The sequence below is a fragment of the Pocillopora damicornis genome, chromosome 4 (assembly GCF_964200805.1).
Source record: "Pocillopora damicornis chromosome 4, jaPocDami1.2, whole genome shotgun sequence".
NCBI lineage: Eukaryota > Metazoa > Cnidaria > Anthozoa > Scleractinia > Pocilloporidae > Pocillopora > Pocillopora damicornis.
Genome location: NC_142673.1, coordinates 10,690,273 through 10,711,912, shown reverse-complemented (window position 1 = coordinate 10,711,912; position 21,640 = coordinate 10,690,273). Strand labels below are relative to the sequence as shown.

Genomic DNA, 21,640 nt, shown 5'->3' with positions numbered 1-21,640 from the left:
CTAAAGGCAAATGGCTATACAAAAACTTTTCTCCGTAACTGCCAAAAACCAGTTACAAATAGTAACGCTCTTGATGAAAGGGAACCAGCGACTGGTTTTGCTGTTATTCCTTACATACAGGGTGTTACTGAACCCATCAAGAGAATTTTGAATAGCCACAATGTTAAAGTTGCTCAAAAACCTTTTCAGACTTTGGGGCATATTTTCGCCAAACCTAAGGATCCTGTCACGAAAGAACGAACCGACGCCATTTATTCTATTCCTTGCAATGACTGCGACAACGAATACATTGGACAGACCAAACGCCAGTTTGGTACACGGTTAAAAGAACACCAAAAAGTGGTTTTTCTTTGCAAAAAGGAAAATTCAACTTTATCCGAGCATACTTGCCTAACCAACCATACAATTGGGTGGGATAATTCTAAAATTATCACCACTAATCGGCGTTACCACCAGCACCTTTGTTTGGAGGCTTGGCACATTAACTCCGCCCACGCTCCTTTAAATCGTGACGATGGCGGTCTGCTTCCTGACGCCTATTTACACCTAGTCAGAAAAAAAGGCCGCTAATTAGTGATCATATAAAAGGACCTCTTGTTGCAGCGTTTAGATCACCCCTGATGAAGGCACTAGACAGGAGTGTCGAAACGTTGGGTCTATGAATTGTAACTTCTTTGGTTACATTCATTAAATCTGCAAACCAGTGTAGCTTCAAACTATGTCTAATTTTTTTTGGTTGTTCAGTTGAGTGTCTTTTTCTCTGACATGGCAAGGAGAGGTCTCAATTTCCTTTAGACATCTTTGATTTGTTTGTTTTAACCATAACACTTGAAGGTGGGTCTTGAGCTGGTAAACTGAGTTGTTCTGAGCACATCATGACTAATTTTTTTCACTTTTAAATGGTACCAAAGAGGTATCAACTTTAATCCTCTGCTTTCTCTTGTCATTTGAGGCTGAAGAGTTGCATTTGTATGTAAAAGTCAATTATAAGTATGCCAAGATACATTCAAAACATCTAATTTTCATCTCTAGCTGAAAATATGATAAATTAGTTTATTGGCATAGTGATTGTTTAAGGCTAAGGGAAAATTGATGGATAATTTTTGTTCAGGATGTGGATCAACATGCAAATGCATGGAGCCGTTGTCTTAACAGCTGCCTCTTAACATTGGCAACCGCTACATTGTCAATTCAGAAAATGGTTGAGCAATCTGTGAAGGAGGAGGTCCTGGGGTCCAAAGAAGGAGCCACATATTTTTCAGGTATTTTTGGTGGTGTAACTTTGGATGGTGGAGAAGATATGGGTAAAAATATTTTTGGCAAAGGATATGTGTTTATCAAGTGGTATACATGAAGTGCAAACTTGATTGGCGAAAGAAAGGAGGTAGAGGGACTTGAAATGAGTAAAGATAGCAGATTTTGTAGCATAATTATTTTCAAACATTATCAAATCTCATGTAGATTCAAAGAAAGTAGTTTGTGTTTCAAGCTTGAGTAGAACTATTCAAACTTGTCGGACTTATTAGAGAAACATAATTGTGTTAATAACAGATTGCTTAAATCTGATAGGTTCCTAGCAACCCTTATTTGCAGGTTAATGAGCTGTTGCAGGACCAGCTGACTTTCTGATTTGGCCTGTTCAATTACAAACAAGTTGTGGACAGTTCAACAACCAATGAATTTTAAAGATTAAATGTTACCACCAATTTAGATATAACAACCCAGTTAGTGCCAACCAATTAAAATTAAGAACAAATCATGAGTGACAGCAGTCTTATGCTTTAGCTAGAAACAAAAATGATTCAAATAATGTGTTACTGAGAAAAATGGGAAAAATTTTCAATTGCAAAAGCATACAATGTGAGAAATGTAATTTTAAATGGATGCTATTAGGATCGTATGGTCAATAAATTTGTTGTTGAAACAATTAATGAGTAATGCAACTTCATGTGTACATTTCAAGGGTACCTATGCAAATAATTGTAAATCAGTCTCAAGCTCCTTGTTCAGCCAGTTTGAGGTTACTAGCTCAATTACTCTCCGAATTGTCCAATCAGTCCTTTTTGGCCAATCAGTCCTTTTCCACTTATTAGTAATTGAAGATACAGCAATTCTCACTAGTAATGTTTTGTTACTCTTGTAGCCATAGTTGAAATTTACAGAGTTACACTAAGGATAAATGCATCAGTAACCAAATCAGGTAGCTCTTTTGACTTTCTTCAGATCTTTGTAAGAATTATTATGCTTGTTTAGTATAAAAAAAGAGATTTGTGTATATGAAAATAAAATAAAAACAGGAAAATGATAAGTAAAATGAAATTATGAGGATTAATATATGTCTAAACAACTTTGTGATAAGGATGTTATGTATGAAATACTACTGAAACAAAAGTTTACCATGTTATGTTTAGAGTGGTGAAATGAGATTGCTAGAAATTAACAGTGCTTGTTGAGGCAACTTCTCATGAATGTGGAAACAAAGTGTCAGTTAATTAATTAATATCTGAGGAGGAATTAGTTATTGGTAGAAGTTATTAAGTTGTGACAATGGGGCATTGTTTGATACTTATTTTTCTTTTCTCAAACAAGTTGCTGTTCACTGAATATTTAATGCCTTGTCTTTCCACAGCACCAAATAACACAAAGCTGAAAGATATCCACCAGGAGATTGAGAGCACATGGAAAAACATTGCAAACTTCCTTTCTGGTTCCACCCTTTCAGTAAGCAGCTTTTTTTTTAGTAGTTATTGGCAAACTTTGTATCCATAAACAAATGCATAAGAGTGGATTTTATACTACAACAAAACTTTTTAAAATTTCACTAGCTGCACAACTAAAATTAATTAGGGCTTACTAAACATGCTGGCCACAGAGAAACAAAAGGCGGTCCAAATTGTTAATTATAAATATTAATACAGTCAGAACCTCATGACACAGCCCTGTAACCACCTATGGTTCTGTTACCAACCATTGTTCTACTTTCCAGCTTAAAAATTTTATTTGACAGCATTATTTACTCTAGTCATCATTGTCATTAGGTCCATAAATGGCATTCTGATGACCAAGTGCAAGCTGATTTTGAGCTAAATAAGCTATATATGTTAGGCAGACAGTTATGTAGGTAACCAGAAGGGTTATCCACGGTATCTAGACAATTACCTAGGTTAACCAGATGGCTGTTTATGGGAACCAGACAGTTATTGTTAGTAACCAGACAAATATAGTGTATTGGCAACCAAAACAGTCATCTTGGGTAACCAGAGAGTTATCCATGAAAACCAGACAGTTATATCAGGTGAAGAGACAGTAATATCATATTTGGTAAAAAGAAATATATCTTGGTAACCAGACAGTTCCATTAGTAACCTGGCTGTTAACCATGGTAACCACACATTTATCAAAGATAACCAAACAGTCATCTCAGGTAACTAAAATGTTATCTATGGTAACCAGATATTTATCTCAGGTAACCAGATAGTTATCTAAGGTAATGGAACAGTTATCATTGGTAGTCAGACAGTTGTGGATGGTAACTAGAATGGCTTACATGACTAGTTAGCTCATGGATACTACAGATTTGAAGACACACTTAGTTCTCTATCAAATCTCATTTTATTATTAGTTATGACATTAAGCCTCTCTTTGCATTCATTATCTAACAATGTTTTACTTGTTTTCTGTAATGATAGCCACCAAGGAGTAGTTTAGATTTCTCAACCCATCATGTCTCAGTTAGTGAAGATGGACGTTCAGCTTGTGGAATTTGTCTTTTGAATGTTGACAAGGGTTCACAAGATTCATCCAAACACAGTGATGGGAAACTCACATATGGAGGCAGACAGTACCATTGCACATGTGCAAACTTTTGGTGTAATAGAGTGGATTCTGTTCTTCCTGCTCTGTTGCCAATTAACAGTTTAATATAACCAGTTGTTTTGACTGGCCATGAATGACATCAATGTCCAGCATCAATACACAATCTTGATACTGTAATGTTACAGCTATAGACTTGAAAAAGACGTTGCAAGAATTAGAAAGTAAAAACAATTTCTGCAAAAGTGCACAAACCTTCAAAAGTTAACCCAACAATCCATCTGTTGGGAAGAATAACTGCTTGTAATTTAAGAACATTCAGGTTTATAGTAAAAAATGGTCCTCTCTCCTTCCTCCAGCGCCTTGATACTTGCTTCTGCTGCAAGGCGTTTGAGAAACAGTATGTAGTCTAGAAAAATCTGCAAGAAGAAATTGGTCACACCATTAAGTTAGACTCTGGAACTTACTAACGTACTATTCAAAGTTAATAATTTCAATCAATTTTATGATTTAGTTATTTACATCAATGCTTCCCTCGACGGGCCTAGATTTCTCACAACTGTTTCCACATAAAGTCAAACACCATAGTAAGCGGTCACTCTGTGTTAAGTGGTCGGCTCTCAAAGTCCCAAAATTTTTACCCCATAAAAAATTTTTACCCCATAAAAGAAGGCTGACTGACAAATTAAACAGAATGGAATAGTAAAACATGTATTTTAGATAAATAAGGTTGATGAAGAATACTAAAGTATTATCCATCAGTATTTTAATCATAATTTATTGGAAAGATATAGTGAATATACTTGTTAGGTTGTGAGGTTTTGGTAACTAGAATTCCAATCCAGACTTTTCATTGGATCGAAGAATCCTCTTTTTGCATTAAATATGGTTAGCTTGTTGTTGTCAAAAAGTTCATAATTATTTGAAGTGAATAATGATTATGATAGTAATATAGTACTTTTGACTCTCACAACATTTTTGCTTCTGATGTGGATTACAATGCTTCAGCTGCATACTGCAAGTATTCAGATGAGACAGTGGACTGGTTAGGGTCACCTTATGAAGTTTGATCTACCTTAATGAGTGACTGGTTCTCAACAGAAAGGCAGGTTGTGATTGTGCCATTTGCTTCTGTCCCTGGTGGGTCTTCTGGTCTCACCTATATAAACTTTCCCACATAAATCAAGTCTTTAGGCAGGTCAACACCAGCTTTTAGGTGAACTGAGTGTAATCAATGTGCTGTTACGCACTTGAAAAAGGGCTTACAACCTTTTGATGAAGGTAGCAGCAAGGTTGTGTGGACAGACCTCTTTCACATGGTAAAACCCCAAATGAAAATTAAGATATTAAGTCATATTTTGGGAGCTAAGCAGACCTTAGAGGATACTTTGTTCACATGACATAGTAGGATATGATAACAAACCCATTCATTATGGTGCAGAGATACCATGGATTAGACTCGAAAGAGAGTACACATCTTAAATAAACAGCTTTATTAATTAATCTCCCATGTAAACCTTTTAAAATCATGCAATGTATATTGTAAGACACTTTGTAAGGTGCTTTCTGCTAAGCCAAAAGGCTCAAAATTTTGTATAATTTACTTGTGGATAGTTAGCATGGAGAACAAAAACCAATTTTATGACTCCCAAACTTAACAAGAAAAACATGCCATCTGTGACTTTTGATAGAGATTCAAAATGTTCATGGTATCATCATAATAATTGATGCATGAAGACTTTTCTTGTAATCTTCCTCTGAATTAAGGTTGATGGTTACAAATCACCTTCATCCTTTGCAACTCTTCAACACATTCTGTAAATTAAGAAAGGTTGATAAATGAGACTAAAATAAGGTTATAAAGTTTGTGAGATTCCAAATTACGGTTTGGCATTACTTTTTGGGTACTGACCTTAAACACAGTATTCACATGATTACTTTTTAAGGTCCTCTCTCCTTCCTCCAGCGCCTTGATACTTGCTTCTGCTGCAAGGCGTTTGAGAAACAGTATGTAGTCCAGAAAAATCTGCGAGAAGAAATTGGTCACACCATTAAGTTAGACTCTGGAACTTACTAACGTACTATTCAAAGTTAATAATTTCAATCAATTTTATGATTTAGTTATTTACATCAATGCTTCCCTCGACAGGCCTAGATTTCTCACAACTGTTTCCACATAAAGTCAAACACCATAGTAAGCGGTCACTCTGTGTTAAGCGGTCGGCTCTCAAAGTCCCAAAATTTTTACCCCATAATTACTGTAATTTTCATCTTTATTTAGCAGTCACCTTTATTAAGCGGCTATGGTCATACCCGACTGAATCCCACGGCCTTTGAGTATTGCTCTTTTTGTATTATCAGTAACTTAGATAGCATACAAGAAAGAAATTTTTATTTTTTTTTAGCTCGATGAAAGTAAGAGAACTTATGATATTAGCTTAAACAAAAAGTCAAAAGTAACTCAGTCGATGAGAAGTTGCTTTGCGGGAAAACAAATGATGAAAAGTCTCAGATTCCACACTTGATGAGAGAACTGATCTTATCTCACCAAAATGTCAGCATTCCGTGACAGCCTTGCTTTCTTCTGATATTTCTTAATGATTGATTTCTGTCTGACCCTTGGAAATGTTCTTTCCATCTTGGCTCACGTTGAGGATGTGATCATGAATTTCGTCTTTCCCTCCCTGCAAGAAGTGAGCCAGCGATCATCTGAATACTCTTCGTGTATTACTCAAGAATGAGTCCGTCGGTAAGGACATGATGAGGGACGCAGGGTTTGATTTCGATGACGAAATCTTTGGAGCAACAACTTGTAGGGAAATCAGGATTGAACAGGTATACGAACCAAAGCAGTGTGATTCCGAGGTGTGTACACAGTAACTCAGGAGTGGTACTGAAGGTTATTACGGACAAAGTAGAAAACATTTTACTTACGTGGCCGAACCATTCGGATATTTAATGTATTAGATGCTTCTCTCGTAACCATGGTTTGCACCTTTTCTATAGTGTCGTCGATCTGCCACTGCGTAAAAGCAAATCGTTACTAAACCATTGGGACCATCGTACCATGTTAGATCTTCACTATGCAAATCTGTAGGTTGCCAATTCCAATTCTGACTCTTCCCTATGTTTTTGAGTACAAGCAACATTCTATTACAAAAGCTGCAGTCTGATTTGTGACTACTTTTCACCTCTAGGCAGCCAATTTTAACTTACTGCAGCCAATGCGAAACGAACGTTCGACCATTTTGTGGTATATCAACAGAAATAACCCGCCTTTTTAGGTTTCTGCGTGGTATACACTAAAACGGTTGTTCAACTCAGTGTCAATGAAAGTAGTGGATATTTACCTTCACTTCACTGATAAAAACTCTCTTTATCTCCAGAGATCTGATTATTAATTCTTCCCTCTAGCTGCTACCATTTCCATGTAAATTAGTTAGGAGAATCGATGTTAGATTAACAAAACAACTTCTACCTGCAAAGTTTGAGTATTCTCTTTACCTGTTTGCTAGATAATATATGGACACTTTAAGGAGAAGTTACATGTTAGTCACCTCTGGTAGTTAAAGTATTGATTGTTAATGTTTTAGGGATGAGTGATGTAAATATTTTGCTCTAAAAATTTGACAGGCTGTGTGGGAGAAATTCAAAATGCATTTTTTTAGCACTGCCCTCTGATTTGTTATGAGTAGATGCAATGATTTTCTTTTGGATGTTCCTTATTGTAGTGGTTTATGAAGTTCCATGTGAAGGATGAAACAGAGAGACAGATTATAAAGAAGTACCAGGGGGATTTGTTTTTTCAGAAGCATCAGTATTCTGAAGCTCTCTCCGTGTATCAAGAGTCTCTGCAGTGTTTGACACCAAATAATACAGTTCTAGAATGGGAGTTAACAGAGTCTATGGCTTTGTGCTTACTGAAACAAGATAAGCCTGATGATGCCTTATCTCTTGTCAGGGGGATGATGGTGAGTTGTTTAGTTTTGCTTCTGATTAAAGGAAAATTTAAATTAATCAGACCATGTTAAATAAGGATTATGCAGTTAGTAAAAAGTACTATTCATTAGCTAAGAATTGTCATTGGTACATAAGGTAAGTAAATGAGTACCAGTAAGAGGCTAACAAGTTTTATGAACCTAGTTCATGGCAGTTGTTGATAGTTTATGGAAAGCATGATATGTACTTGCACAGCTTGCTTGCTTGTTTCTTTGGTGTTTTGCTTTTTTTTTTTTATCAATGCCATCTCTTGCTTCTGGCACTCATGTTTTCAGAGCTTTCTCTGCTTTTTATTTATTCTTCTTCCTTTATTTGAGCATGTTCAAACTGTGTGATAGTTGATTACAGGTGATAAAAGTGTGAGAAATGTGTTTCATTTGTTAGTTAGAGTTATCAACATTTATTAGGCTGCTTCATCAAAGTGTTAGGTGAAGAGTATCTGTGTCTGCAGGAAAAGTTAAGCACATGAGAATGAAAAAGGAAACAGTCTTTTTATAAGTCTATTTTCCTAGTTGTGCTCTTTATCTCAGAGATTCTTTTTTCTAGAGACCGGAGTTAATTTGATTTGTAAAAGTTTTCCCAAATCAAAATTATTATAATTGTAACATACTGCTAAACAATTTTTCTATTATGACTCCCAAACAGCATGTCAACCAAGAAAATGAATCATCATACTGGTATTTACTGTACCAAATTTATAGAGCCATGGGAAATATTGAAGGTACTGGCTAAAGATTTTGAGTTACATCTGAACATGTCTAAAGAAAAGTGCTTGTAAATTAGCTGGACAGTTTTCCTTTAATTTTCAATGTTACATTCAGTAGAATTGCAGTCTGCAATACCATTTATTTGCTTTTCATTTGGTAGGCGAAATAGAAACTCTTCAAAGATGTGCAACCCTTCACTCCTGGAATGCTCAGTTTTGGTTCTCTTTAGCTCTGGCATATGAAAAGGCATCTGTTAGCTGCAGTAACCTGTGTCAGGATGAAGATGTAACAAAAGTTGAAAGGGAAAGAATTTCTTTTATGAAGCATGATCCGGCTATAGAGAACTGCACAAAAAGGCATTTAAATAGAGAAAGTCAGTCTCAAGAAGGGTGTTGTATGTGTACAACAAAATGCCTGTGTCTTTCAACTAAAAAACAGATACAAAGTTTGACACAAACAGAACCTTGCTGCCTGGATGAAGAAAAGATCAGAAATCACTCGGCAAATGTGGATACTGGAGAGCAGGACTCCTCTGTTACTCAGTCAGATAAAAAAACAGAACTTCAAGATCAATCTATTTTATGTCTGTGCAAAGGATGTTCAGATTCGCTTGCAGATGGTAGTGATCTCTATTTGTTTTCAAGCAACAAAAAATATCTGCTGGAAGAATGTGAATGTACCAGGAAAAGATTAAAGTGGAGGAATCATGCTCTTTCATTTGGCTCTCTTGTTAAAACTAGGTAACATCATGGTTCGTCTTACTTGTCCATTCATTTCATATAATTATTGCAAAATAGTTAACAAGAATATTCTGCTGAATTTTGCCAAAAATTAGGCTCTTCAAAAATAAGTTCTATGTGAGGTTTATCAGTTGATACATCAATTGTAAACACGAGAGATTGAAGATGTTCTTTAAATCTTGATAACATTGAAGATGTACATTTTTCTCTCTATTTAGGTTCTTCCTTGAAAAATCTATAGAGTCATCTTCATCATTTGCAAAGGAAAAAAGTAGCATTCTTCTCAGAGAGGTTAATTGTAACTTTTATTACACAAATATGAAAATTCTAAACTGGTCAAAAAATCTGTTAGATGGCTTCCAGTAGACTGACTGCTGCTATTAAGCAGAGAATAATGATATTGTTAACTCTCTAACCCTGAAGACAAAATTTCTCATTACAATATCAAGCAGACAAGGGATGAGAATAATGAAAATATCAACTAAGAGATTATTAGTTGATTAAATACCAGATTCTCTGAATCAGTATCACAAGAATTAAATGATATACAGTGAGGAGAATTGCTAAGACAATTATTGGTCGGAGTGAAAGGGTTCATTTATCAGAGTTTTTAGAAGGTCATTTTTATGAGTTGCAAAGTGTGGTGGTTATTTTGTGTGTGGTACAAGAGGTCTGTGATAGGTCATCATTATAATTGATAATGATTGACAATAACTAGTATAGAAAAACATTTACCAGTATATTAGTAAGTCTTTGAGCTTTGAATTATTCAGTTTCTTAGAGTATGACCATTGAAGTATGTTCTTACATGATATTATTATTACCAGGTGAATAGCAAGATTGCAGGTCATGCAGAATGTGGTTGTGCCCACCTGATTGAAAAAGTCTTGGAGGTAAAGTGGAACCTCTAAATATCATCACTGTCAGGGCACAATAACATGCAGGGTTGTAAAAATGGGTTGGTTAAATTAATTTCTTAATTTGGTAATGGCACAATTTACACTGGTTGTATTAGTAAGGTAGCCATCCTTTGAAAGTAATTAAAGGAAGGTAGAAACAGTCATGTAATCTAATCAATAGCAAATGACATTTTTGCACAAATTGAACATGTAAATTTATTGGTCTCTTTAATGTCCTTGATCAGATCAAGAAGCCACTTTACTATTTTGCCATGCAATAAGTTGATTAATTATTTATAACTCATTTTTGTTTTGTTTCAATTTAATCAGATGTTGTACAGTTCTGTCACTGCAAGTGGACAAACACAGTTAGACCAGGAACAGAGTGAAACAAAACTAAAGGTGGAAGTTTTGTCTTTGTATTTTGAAATTTTTTGTATATGAGGAACTCTTAAAAAAAGTAAAAAAGATTTTAGAACCTAACATTTGTTTAAGACCTCTAAATTGCATATAACTTTTGAATTCAGCTCCAGAATGAAAGATTCTCTGAATCTGTCCTGTACTAAGCTTCAATTTGGGTTGTGAGTATTAGGTTTAAGAGGGGAAATTAAATTTCTATTCCATCTTGATGAGCACTACTTTGAAATAGTAGGCTGGAGGGTTTTTAAAGTGTTCTTTTGACCTGGGTTAATTCATTTCTCAAACTCTAAACAACTGTCTCATTAACAGCCAGTAATTTTTTTGTGTTGTTTTAGGAGAGCAGATCAGAAACAATGTCCACAGAAAGTGTCACAAATTCTTATGTGTTTGAACAAAAGTGGTTCAGTGACTTACTCTCCTACATGGATGCAATTTAACACTCTCATTCTATGAAATGTCTTCAGACATTTTAAGTGAATTGTATACTATATAAATAAATTGAAATAAAACAATTATTGATTCAAAATGAAAGGTAATGTTATGCTGTTTTTGTAAGCCAGAATTTTGAATAATCTTATGTATATTATAGAAACTGGCAATGCATCAGGGCTGTTGTTGATGAGGATTGCCTTCATTTTATTCTAAGAGATAAAGGTGTAAGTCATGTTCAGATCAGAAGGGACAACTCATGTTAATTCAATTTTGGCTACATTGGCTAATCCATCCCCACCAGCCTTTACTTGTTGATAAGTTTGGTGGCTCACCTGTTCATCAATGTATTACAACAGTTTCTTTAGGAACTCATAGCTTTCGTAAATATGAACAGAATAATGCTTATACCCTGCTCAATCAAGTCCTTTAAGAAGTGCTCAACAAACCAATGATCTTGTCTCTACAGGAATCATTTTTACTGCTTGTTTCTTCTTAGAGGTACAATTAAGCCTTGCAGTGGAACCCTTGAAGAAGCAAAACTGTTTTGTTTTAAAAATAATCTCAGTTTCAATCCACCATACAGAGAAAAATATGGGGGAAATTTTACTGAAAACTTTTTTTCCCTCAGTTACAGACATGTAGAGCTTTTTCTTTTGTATTCTTCTATCGAGATGCCCCATCATGACCTTTGTCTGACTAGGTCAACTGAGAGTGAACCCTTGCCCTACTTATTTGCATTGCAGCCCTACGTTTCTCTATCAAGAGGACACTAGGAGTTGAGGTAAATGAAGGACAAATCTCTTTGTTATTTCAGCTGCTGTAAATTATTAAGCCCGCAATGCTAAGAAGAGAAGATGGCTGGACGAAGTCTCGTGCCAATATTCCAAGATTGTAAATCATTTCATAGATTAAATGGAACCTTCAGATATGCAGTACGAACGAGACTTTTCAGTAACGGAACGATCCCTCCACTTAACGAGCCTTTACCCAATCTGCCAGCCCCTGGCATGGTTGGGAGAGCAGACTGGCAAAACCGGCACGATCACGTAACACACGTTACTACTCTGGAAAATGGCATCAGAGTTGCATCAGAAGACTCTTTTGGACAATTTTCCACAGTAGGTGGTAAGTTTAGAATAAATGTATAGAAAACGATGTCTTCGGAAAAATCTTTAGATTGATGAGAGTGCGATTTTCTTTCTTAACGTGTGTGTACGATTTGACAATGTACATGTGCATTATATACATATGACAATCACGCACGTGCAATCAGGATCTAAAATGCTCCGACTGTCAGGCGTGCAACTAGTGTAGCTTCAGCGCGAGACTGATCGAACGTGGGAGAGAATGATTGAAATTAAGAAGAAATAAGCAAACCTCATCTCCAGTGACTCTTCTTCCATCGAAACTTACCCAATTTGTAGCTAGGCACGTCTTCATCAAAGTCTTTAGCACTGGAGTTCCTTTTCTGAAGAATTCTTTCCTCTCATTTGTAGTAATTGACATTAAATGATAATTAATATTTTATTACTTGTTCTGACATGTGTTATTGTTGAGAATGTCTGTCTTCTCCCATCAGTAAATAGTTATCTAAAATTTCATTACTGGGAATAATTCACAATCAAAGCCCCTGAGGAAACTTAATGAATAGGGTCATTAAAAGTACTTTTATTGGTAGTGAGTTAACTTTAGATCAAAATTAGATAGGCCATTATTTTATGGAGCCAAGTTAAAAAAATAAAACTTGTCCTGATGTATAACAGAACAAAAAAAGTTTGAAAACCCACAGTCCAAATGATTAGCCCGCTAGACTCAGGATCAAGAAATTTGAGTTTGAGCCCTCCAGGCAAAGTTCTCTCCAGATAATTTGGATGAGATGCTTTTTCTCTCACAGTGCTTGTGATACAAATGGAAATTGCTTAGCCATCAGGTAATGTGACATACTGTTGGGGGCAAGCTGTCGTAGACAAGCTTGAAATCAAGGAGAAGAGTCTCATTATTCATTTCATACTTTGGAAACAAAGTAAGAATAAAATCCTGCAGGTTTTAATTATTATGATCATGCTACCATATTCTAAATGATTAGTTGTTTTTTAATTACCAACCTTATCAAGATTATCACAGTACACCTTTCCTGGTTTATTTCTTTTCTGTTTTCAGTTGTTATTGATGCAGGTTCAAGATATGAGGTTGATTACCCTGCTGGTTTATCACACTTGTTGGAGAAACTGGCTTTTCAGGTAAAAAGCTACATGCTTGTTTCCTTCTTTCCTAGATCACAGCCCTTAAAGTCAGTGACATGTGCTTCTCTTTCCTGTTGTATAGAGCACAGTGGAATTTCAGAATAATGATGATTTCACACAAGAGTTAGAGAAGTTTGGAGGCATGGCAGACTGCTCCTCATTCAGGTAATCAAGATGTTTTTAAAGACTTGTAACTCTAGCCATGATTAGCAAAAATGAAGTGTGCTTTCCATTTAAAAAAAGTGATAATGAATACAGGATATATCAATAAACCTCTTCATTCTATATTATAATGACCAAGATTCTTGAGCCCTGCTAAAGGTTCCTTTGGTAAAGTAAATTGAGTAGATGGCCCGATTTTTAGTAACTTTGTATAATTATGTCTTTTTTGTGATATTCATGGCAAAGGAATCTTCGTATGAATGCAAAATCTTCCTTTCTATTTCAATTGAAAAATGTAAAATTTGTGAGAAATTATTTCTCACTTTTAATTTTTTTCCAAATCCTTATGTCAACAGGGATGCCATTATTTATGGAGCATCTTGCTTTACAAGTGGCCTGCCCACAGTAATGAAGGTTCTTTCTGAGGGTGTACTTCAGCCCAGACTTACAGACCAAGAGGTGATGATTATTGACTATTATACGCAAAGGACTGTTGAGTTTGATTATTAGTATTTGGATGTCTAATTCCATGTCTACTGTTCAGTGTATTGAATATCTGTTTAGCTTCAAGACAAGTTTTGCTATTTGTACAGTACTCATTTAGCTGTAATCCAGGCATGGTAGTGTGAAAGTGGCCTGATACACCCACTAGAATTTTAGCAATACAGATTTGAACACCAGGTGCATAGGAAGTCAAAGCTCAATCTTTTGTTCAAAGACTTAGACAAGACTAAATTGAATTTTTTTGCCAAGTAAAGTACACATGCTATCGTGAAATATGTCTAATATACTTCCTTAAATAAACTCAGTCAAGAGCAGAAACTTTTTTTTTCAGTCTCCAAGAAGTTAAGCTAGGAAATCTGACAATACCAAACAGTTTGTGCAAGCAGAGTGACACTTTTGATGTATTTAGTCCATGTTTTATTGTTCAAATAGTACACCTCGTTACATGTTCTTTCCATTTATATCACTTTTTATGTACTTGTAGATTGAAGAGCAAAAGATGGTAGTCCAATTTGAACTTGAGAACATAGAAATGAGACCTGATCCAGAACCTGTCCTCACAGACATGATTCACGCTGTAGGTTGAATTGAAATATTTCCTTACTGGTATTACTGTATGTTAATACATTAAATGTTCAACTACATAGCTGTACAGTATTTTGTGGGTCATCTTGAGTTATAAAAAAAAGATTGATCATGCATTCTTTTAGTAAAATGATAAGAATGAAATTCAGTTGAAAATGAATATACTCAATCAAATAAATTTTGTGAACAACACTCTTAAACAGGATATGGAATAGTATCCTAAAAGAATTTTGTGAGTTCAAGAAAGTGCCTTTCATACCTAACTAGGATAATTAACCTTTTTAAATTCTTGAAAATGTTAAGATAGATATTGATTTGCATTTCATTGAAATTTCCTGAAAATTTTTAAATTTTATTTAGCTGTGGTCAGTTTTTCCATTTCTTACATATTTGTTGTGTTACTTATTTACATTTCTAAATTTTACTTATTCATTATATTTGTTCCTTTTTGTAAATTTGATTTCTTCTCATGTCTTACAAGCTTGGTAATTTAGTTGTGTTGTTTAGGTTGGGTGGCCTGCCTAAAATACCTCAGCTAACTGCAGGCTGCTCAGGACAGAATGTTAATTTATGGTGATGAAAGTTAATGTTGTCATTTTTTCATACTATTATTAAACATTGCAAAGTAATGGGAGAGGAGTTACCGACATTCACTTCTTCAGAAAACAAAATTTAGTGTTTCTAGAACATTGCTCCATTCCATTGCCAAAGCGAATGGTGATGATTATGATAGATGGCATCTGTCACAATATTAATGTTTGGTGGAGCTTGCAAGTGAAGTGACTGGCACCATTTTGAATACACACATGCTTGTGTGACAAAAAATTTTTTGGAGTTAATTGGCAAGTTTTAGTTCTCTTGAACCTATTACTTGTTTTTGTTTGCTTTTATCTCCCTGTTTAGGCAGCCTTCCGTGATAACACACTAGGCCTACCTAAGTTGTGTCCACCAGAGAACATAGGAAAGTTCAACTCTTCAATTTTGCAAGACTACTTAAGAACATACTATCAGCCATCCAGAATGGTTATTGCAGGAGTTAATGTGGACCACCAACATCTAATAGACTTGACAAATGAATACTTCTTTAAGAAACCACCTGTGTGGCATAAAGGAGGAGAGAAATCTGCAAGTCCTGACCGATCTATTGCTCAGTACACTGGAGGCTTTATTAAGGTGCACTTAACATTTTTATACTTTCCTCAAGGTGCTCCCAACCTTCTTGTTTACCAGAGAAAAAGAGAGAGAAAGTGCTTCTTGTTAGAATGGGAGGGAGTGTTTGTGTCAAAAAGGTTTAGATGTCCAGGATTAAAATTGGCATATTGCAAATTTACAGTACCATGGACATATTTGGATCATAGCGGAGCTTGCAGAGTGTAGCCCCATAATTATACAAAATAGTAGTAACCCATCAAGCCGAAAAAATTTGGATGTACAACTGTACGACTGTACAAGGTGCTACTTTTAACATGCATGGTCAACTGTACCACAGGCATGCTAACGCCATGGCTCTGTCCGGTGGTCCAGTGGTAAGTGCACTGGGCTCCAAATCAGACTACCCAGGCTCTAGTCCCGGCCAGGGCAAGGTGTTGTGCCCTTGAGACGTGCGGGAAAAAAAAATGTGAGCTCTGCTTTTAGGCTTGGCTAAATCTATATATTATATCTGGAAGTATTGGTTACCCAAGGTTCCCAGTGTATTTGTGAGTTTAGGCAAAGACAGTGAAAAAGTTAATTGTTTGATACTCTGGATGAAATATTAGTGGTTCATTTCAAGGCCTAGTTTACATTTGATTTGATGTTAGTGTAATAGGTTTTGAGCAAAGAGCTATATTTTGCTGTGTTAGTTGTTTTAAGACTGACTAATCCAGTAACTAATAATCACTTTTGTTTTGTAGGACCACAGAGCTGAGCCCAGGATAAATCCTGGCCCCACCCCTCTGCCAGAACTAGCCCACCTCTCCATTGGATTGGAAACATGTCACTATGATGACCCTGACTTCTTTGCATTCACTGTTCTGAACACCATGATGGGTGGAGGAGGATCATTTTCAGCAGGAGGTCCTGGCAAGGGCATGTACTCTCGCCTTTACTTGAATGTCCTAAACAGATATCACTGGATTTATGCTGCCACAGCATACCACCACAGCTATGCAGACAGTGGTTTATTTTGTATCCATGGAAGTTCTCACCCTAGTCAGGCAAGGACAGTTTTTGTGCTCCAAATTATTTTTTTTAAGTCTTTATTTGCTATAGTGGTTGTTTTCTTTGTGAAACTGTGATAGGAGGGAGATAAAACTTCTAGGTGTTCAGTTTTGTTGTAGCTGAGTTTGTCATGTGTTCATACATCATCATAGTTTTCTATTTTGTACCAAGAAATGCCTTGTTTTGTGCACTTTATTCATCATCATCTTTGCCAGCTTGTTCGAGGTTCCTACCTGGAAACTTGGATGTGATTTAACCCAGCAGGGAGTCCTCATACTCTTCTTTAGCCCATCTCTTTTGAGTAGAAACACCAAAGGTTCTAAAAGGTGTAGATGTATATTAAATGATACATTCCCTACTCCAGATTCCTTGTTTTATTTTTACTCAAACTAATATTTTTGTGTCACAGCACATTATGATAATTTTTTTAAACTGATTTCTCTCTTTAGTTGCGGGACCTCACTCAGGTGCTTGTCAAGGAATACTTTAATCTCGTCAGTGGTTCTGTGAATGAGGTGTGTTTCCTAAAATAGAAGTGAATTTTTCATAATCAATAAGCATTCCATATTTGCATACTTCTTTGTCTAGTTAAAGGGAACCCTGGTGTGGTGAAGCCCATGTTCTTATTACATGATGCACTATGGGAGTGGTTGGTGATAATTCTCTTGCAATGACAGAGGCACTTTGGAAATAGAGTATCATGAAGTATGGAACTTAAAGAGTTTTACACTCAAGGGGGTATATTGGTCATAAACTACTTAAAGCCGTGGATATTACATGTATACCAATTAACCTCTTGCTACATCTCTTAGTTACTATGTGCGTCATAACTGGTCAATTTAGCAGGCTGTATTTCACGATCCTTCGAAGTCCGTAACTGACGATACGGACCTCGAAATCACTTCGTAATTTATGCTCTTTAGGTGAACAGTTTTGCAACAGCGATTATATTTTTATCAGATGACTTATGTTATATTTTATTGGAAAAAAATGCCTCCTATTAACCCATGCATTGCAAAGTGATTCCTCAAGCTGTTCTCTGGCCATGTTATCACTTAGTGTAGGTAGTTTCTTGTGCAGAAGGGCTACAACCATATCATGTATTGTTTGCAGGTTGAAGTAGCGAGAGCCAAGAAGCAACTCCAGTCTATGTTGATGATGAATCTAGAATCAAGAGTTATTGTATTTGAAGATATAGGAAGGTAAAATTGTACTTAATTGTTATTTAAACTTTGGTTGCGAGTGGCGTTCTGGTTTTGTGGTTTTTTTTTTTTTTCGCTGTTTTCTTTCTTTTGTTCCGAGACAGAGATCACTGTGAAGCGAAGAATTGTTTAGCTAATATTGTTTGCTTTCTCCACAGAATTTCGTGTTTCAGTGACAATAAATTTCGTTGAGCGGGGTTTGTGAAGTGATTACCATTTTAGAAGAAGTAACATAGTTTTTTTTTTCTAGACAAGTTCTCGGACTTAATAAAAGGAAGTCTGCTCAAGAATTATTTCAAAGCATTGGTAAGACTTAGTTGTGATTTATTTCATGTATTGCTGTATTTTCAATGCTAATTTTTCGATGAGGTATCCCTATATCCCCATGATTCCGTTGAGAGCGGCAACTTGCGGCGGAGCATTAGAATACAAATCAGTATGTGAAGTTTTACATGCAGGCCAGTCATATTCTTCCTTTACAGTTATCTGCCCAAAATAATTTCATACTATTAATTTAACTGCAGAAACCAAAATTGAAACCTATTTTTCCCTAATGAAAGATCGAATTTCGTTGGTTTTCAAGTGTTTATAACCAAGTGGGCTCGTCGAGTAGTTATCTATCTGGACTTTGCCCTTTGCATGTGGTGGAATACGTGATAAAATCCAGGCCGTTTACAAGGACCTGACATGATAGGCAAAGTCCAAGGTTGCTATAAAAAGTGAGTTTAATTGGTAGAAAATGTTAAAGCACATGAAGAGTGCAAGAAAAATTGGTTTAAAGCGGAATTTTAGTCAATATGAACTTAATTCAGTGGTGTAAGAGTATTTCGTATAGTTTAGGTTGTTTATTGGAAAACGTTACATACAGTGCAACGTCTAAGCAAGAGTAAAAAGTATGGACCTAACTGTTAAAGGTTTTTGTCAACGATGCTAACCGCCAAAATGTCCTATAACTTATTTATTGTCCAACTGCTTTAATTTATATGGATTTCTGACTCAAAAGTCGGGCAAGAAGCGAGCAAACAGAGTTGCGGTTTTTGACGGGTATTACGTAACGCGCGCGTCGTATTACAGTACAAAGTAACTAACTGTCCAGATAGCCATACAATATCGCGGGATGTTTGATAACTAACTGTCAAAATAGCTATAGAAAATCGCGGGATGAAAGCTAGGTTTTTCGTTTGTCTCACGATGTAGTCACGTGTGATGTAGATCGCGACGTTTCGACTGTATACTACTAGTCTTCTTCTGGCGATAAGGTTGACTAGTCATGTGTGATCTTATAAAGCAAGATGCTCTGCTGTGATTAGTTGTTTTTTCAACAGCTCTGATTGGTGCATTTCGATCCTTGTTGTGATTTGCTCCCTCGGCGGTCCGCTGTCGCACGGCTTCTTATTGTTGTGTTTTTTGATCGTGGACATCCACGCTTCTGGAATTTCTATTCCACCATCACTGTTGATGTTGTCAGGGTGAAGTCTTATAGGAATCGCTTCTTTGACCCCGTGTTTGTAGTAACAAAGGTCACGATCAATCGCATTCATAGGATTCCATGTGAATGAGGCAAGGTGCACAACGGAGAGACTGGAAGACCTATGCAAGACAGAATTAAGGAGCACGATCGAGACATCCGACTCGCCCGTAACGAGACCTCCGCCGTTTCAGGGCATGCCCACAACACTAGACACAAGCTACTCTGGAACGAAGTAAAGTTTATTGATCTTGACCCTTTTTACTACACGCGCAGGGTCAAAGAGCCAATTCATATAAGACTTCACCCTGAAAACATCAACAGGGATAGTGGAATAGAAATTCCAGAAGCGTGGATGCCCACGATCAAAAAACACAACGACAGGAGAGCTACCTTACCGCTCTCCCAACATCTTCCCCAGCACTAGCCCTTAGTTCTCTAATTTTTCAGCGCACTTGAGATCAGTTCGTTCGTGGTCTTGTTACATCTTTAGGTAGTAAGGTGATCCTATGTTCATCACAATGTCAGTGTGTATAATGAATAGGAAGTAAATCCAATTTTGGGTAATCCAATTTTTGGTGACCTTTGGTGTCTTAACAACTTTGCGGGTTCAGTTCCAAGCTGGGTTCAGTGAGCAGTGCTCACTCCATTTAGAGAGAGTACACGCGTTAGTTGTGTCATGGTGTAGAAACCTCGAAGAATCGCAGACAGTCTTGAAAAGCCTGTTGGCTTTACATCTTCAAGAAGACATACATTGTACATTTATTTTTACAAATGTGTATCTTTCTATTGAAAGTGGATGAAATAGCTCTGTCTATTTCCGTTATTCCCACGCCATGATTAAAGAGTACCTTTCTCCTTTTTTTCTGCAGAAAACGTTTCAGTCGACGATATTAAGCGCGTTAGTTCCCGGATGCTAGCGACTAAACCTTCCGTCGCTGCACTTGGTAACCTGGCCAATCTTCCTAAATTCGAAGACATTAAACGTGCCTTTACAAACGGCGGCCATTTCAGCGGAGCGTCACGCTTCTTCTGGTTTAGGAACTAATGGTGTCATCACTTCGTTCAGATTATGACCTCAACTCTCTACATTCTTCGACCACTCAACAATCCGTAAATATTTTGAGGCGGTTTCAAGCACATAGAAGGAAATATTTCAGCCTCCTTCAGAGTTGCGCAGACTGAATAGCAAATAGAATGGAAAAGAACTTCTTTTTACCCTACTCTATGCCAGTATCAGCACACAGTCTTATCGTTGTGTCGCTTTATTGTAATGAATTTATTTGATAACGCATTAACTATTTCTGCTCGCGCGCCATTGGTCTAAAGGCTCGGAAATATCTGGTGATGTTCCGCAATTTCATACCTTAAGATTAAATTCTAGACCCAAAACTGTCATTTTTATCATATTATTATAATTTTTTATGTCTTTGTTATTATTATTATTACTGTTATTATTATTGTCACAAAGAAGAGACAGACTTCTTATTTCTCAGAGTCGTTTACAGTAAAAGTTTTCCTAGTGAGCTGCCTGTAAGTACTTTGTCTCAAGCGCTGCAAAAAATTTTGCCTCCATTTGGTAGGAGATTATTATCTCGCCAAACAGAGGCTTTTGTTGACATGAAGTATGATGTGTAACATACCACCCATAGTACTGCCCTCACTTGCCCCATTTATGATACAACATCGTGCTATGAAGAGTTTTTATTCGGGTTTGTTGGAACCCGAAACAATGTATAGTCAATTGCCAACACAACAAATGAGAGAGTAAAAATTTAAGGGAAAACTAATGATATCAGCTAAGATTGCATTTTTACACCTGATTGATCGACTGTGGGAAACCTGTTGTTATAGACCAGTCAGAGAGCGTTGCAACCATTCACGCTGAACGAAGTTTATGTAACTTACGGTCAAACAAAGGAGATGTACGTCTCCAACTTTTATGGCTTCGTAGTTTATGAATTGCGTTTCGATATGAAGATGTTAGTGTACTGGTCTCGATTGCTGGAAGGGTGGACTACGCTATCCACTGAGTAAATCTCCACTCGGTGGAAAGCGAAATAAGTTTTGTTAACACTTATCCGCTGGACAGCGTTATCAGCCCTTTGATCAACTGGACCTTGGTATATTTTATCTAAAGGTAAAGCGGTCTAACGTTGTCCTTTTTGTTCTTCAACTTCAAAATGTCCAAATGTATGTTTGACATAGTCAGTGTTTGTACAAGATTTTTCAGTCGATGGTCCTCTTAATAAATCTTTATTTCTGTG

At 36.4% G+C, this 21,640-nt stretch overlaps 4 protein-coding genes across 8 annotated transcripts in view; 3 read left to right on the top strand and 1 right to left on the bottom strand.

Annotated features, from left to right (window-relative positions):
- LOC113672615 (synergin gamma) overlaps positions 1-4,783 on the top strand; it is a 15,250-nt gene extending 10,467 nt beyond the window's left edge. The window contains exons 10-13 of the mRNA XM_027188926.2: positions 1,112-1,262; positions 2,144-2,200; positions 2,630-2,721; positions 3,690-4,783. Coding sequence (XP_027044727.2) covers positions 1,112-1,262; positions 2,144-2,200; positions 2,630-2,721; positions 3,690-3,926 — 537 coding nt within the window. The 3' untranslated portion in view covers positions 3,927-4,783. The remainder of the gene's footprint in view (positions 1-1,111; positions 1,263-2,143; positions 2,201-2,629; positions 2,722-3,689) is intronic.
- Positions 3,594-6,520, bottom strand: LOC113672658 (centromere protein W). Of its 2 annotated transcripts, XM_027188976.2 has the most exons (3): positions 6,362-6,520; positions 5,726-5,839; positions 5,292-5,628 (listed from the first exon to the last, which is right to left on the bottom strand). In XM_027188976.2, exons 1-3 carry the CDS (start codon positions 6,449-6,451, stop codon positions 5,602-5,604), a joined length of 231 nt encoding a protein of 76 aa, XP_027044777.1. In that variant the 5' UTR covers positions 6,452-6,520; the 3' UTR covers positions 5,292-5,601. The 2 variants fall into 2 exon arrangements, with proteins under 2 accessions (XP_089059886.1, XP_027044777.1); XM_089203760.1 differs by lacking the exons at positions 5,292-5,628; positions 5,726-5,839 and adding an exon at positions 3,594-4,232 and having other exon boundaries at positions 6,362-6,507.
- LOC113672637 (uncharacterized) lies at positions 6,454-11,109 on the top strand. Its single transcript, XM_027188948.2, has 8 exons — positions 6,454-6,678; positions 7,545-7,784; positions 8,458-8,533; positions 8,680-9,259; positions 9,478-9,550; positions 10,087-10,152; positions 10,489-10,560; positions 10,914-11,109. Exons 1-8 carry the CDS (start codon positions 6,571-6,573, stop codon positions 11,013-11,015), a joined length of 1,317 nt encoding a protein of 438 aa, XP_027044749.2. The 5' UTR covers positions 6,454-6,570; the 3' UTR covers positions 11,016-11,109.
- Positions 10,487-21,640, top strand: LOC113672626 (mitochondrial-processing peptidase subunit alpha). Of its 4 annotated transcripts, none has more exons than XM_089203757.1 (12): positions 10,487-10,560; positions 11,825-12,135; positions 13,171-13,250; positions 13,336-13,418; positions 13,772-13,874; positions 14,404-14,496; positions 15,408-15,677; positions 16,397-16,699; positions 17,153-17,218; positions 17,817-17,905; positions 18,156-18,211; positions 20,246-21,640. In XM_089203757.1, exons 2-12 carry the CDS (start codon positions 11,865-11,867, stop codon positions 20,419-20,421), a joined length of 1,590 nt encoding a protein of 529 aa, XP_089059883.1. In that variant the 5' UTR covers positions 10,487-10,560; positions 11,825-11,864; the 3' UTR covers positions 20,422-21,640. The 4 variants fall into 4 exon arrangements, with proteins under 4 accessions (XP_089059883.1, XP_027044738.2, XP_089059882.1 ...); XM_027188937.2 differs by lacking the exon at positions 10,487-10,560 and adding an exon at positions 11,139-11,234; XM_089203756.1 differs by lacking the exon at positions 10,487-10,560 and having other exon boundaries at positions 11,722-12,135.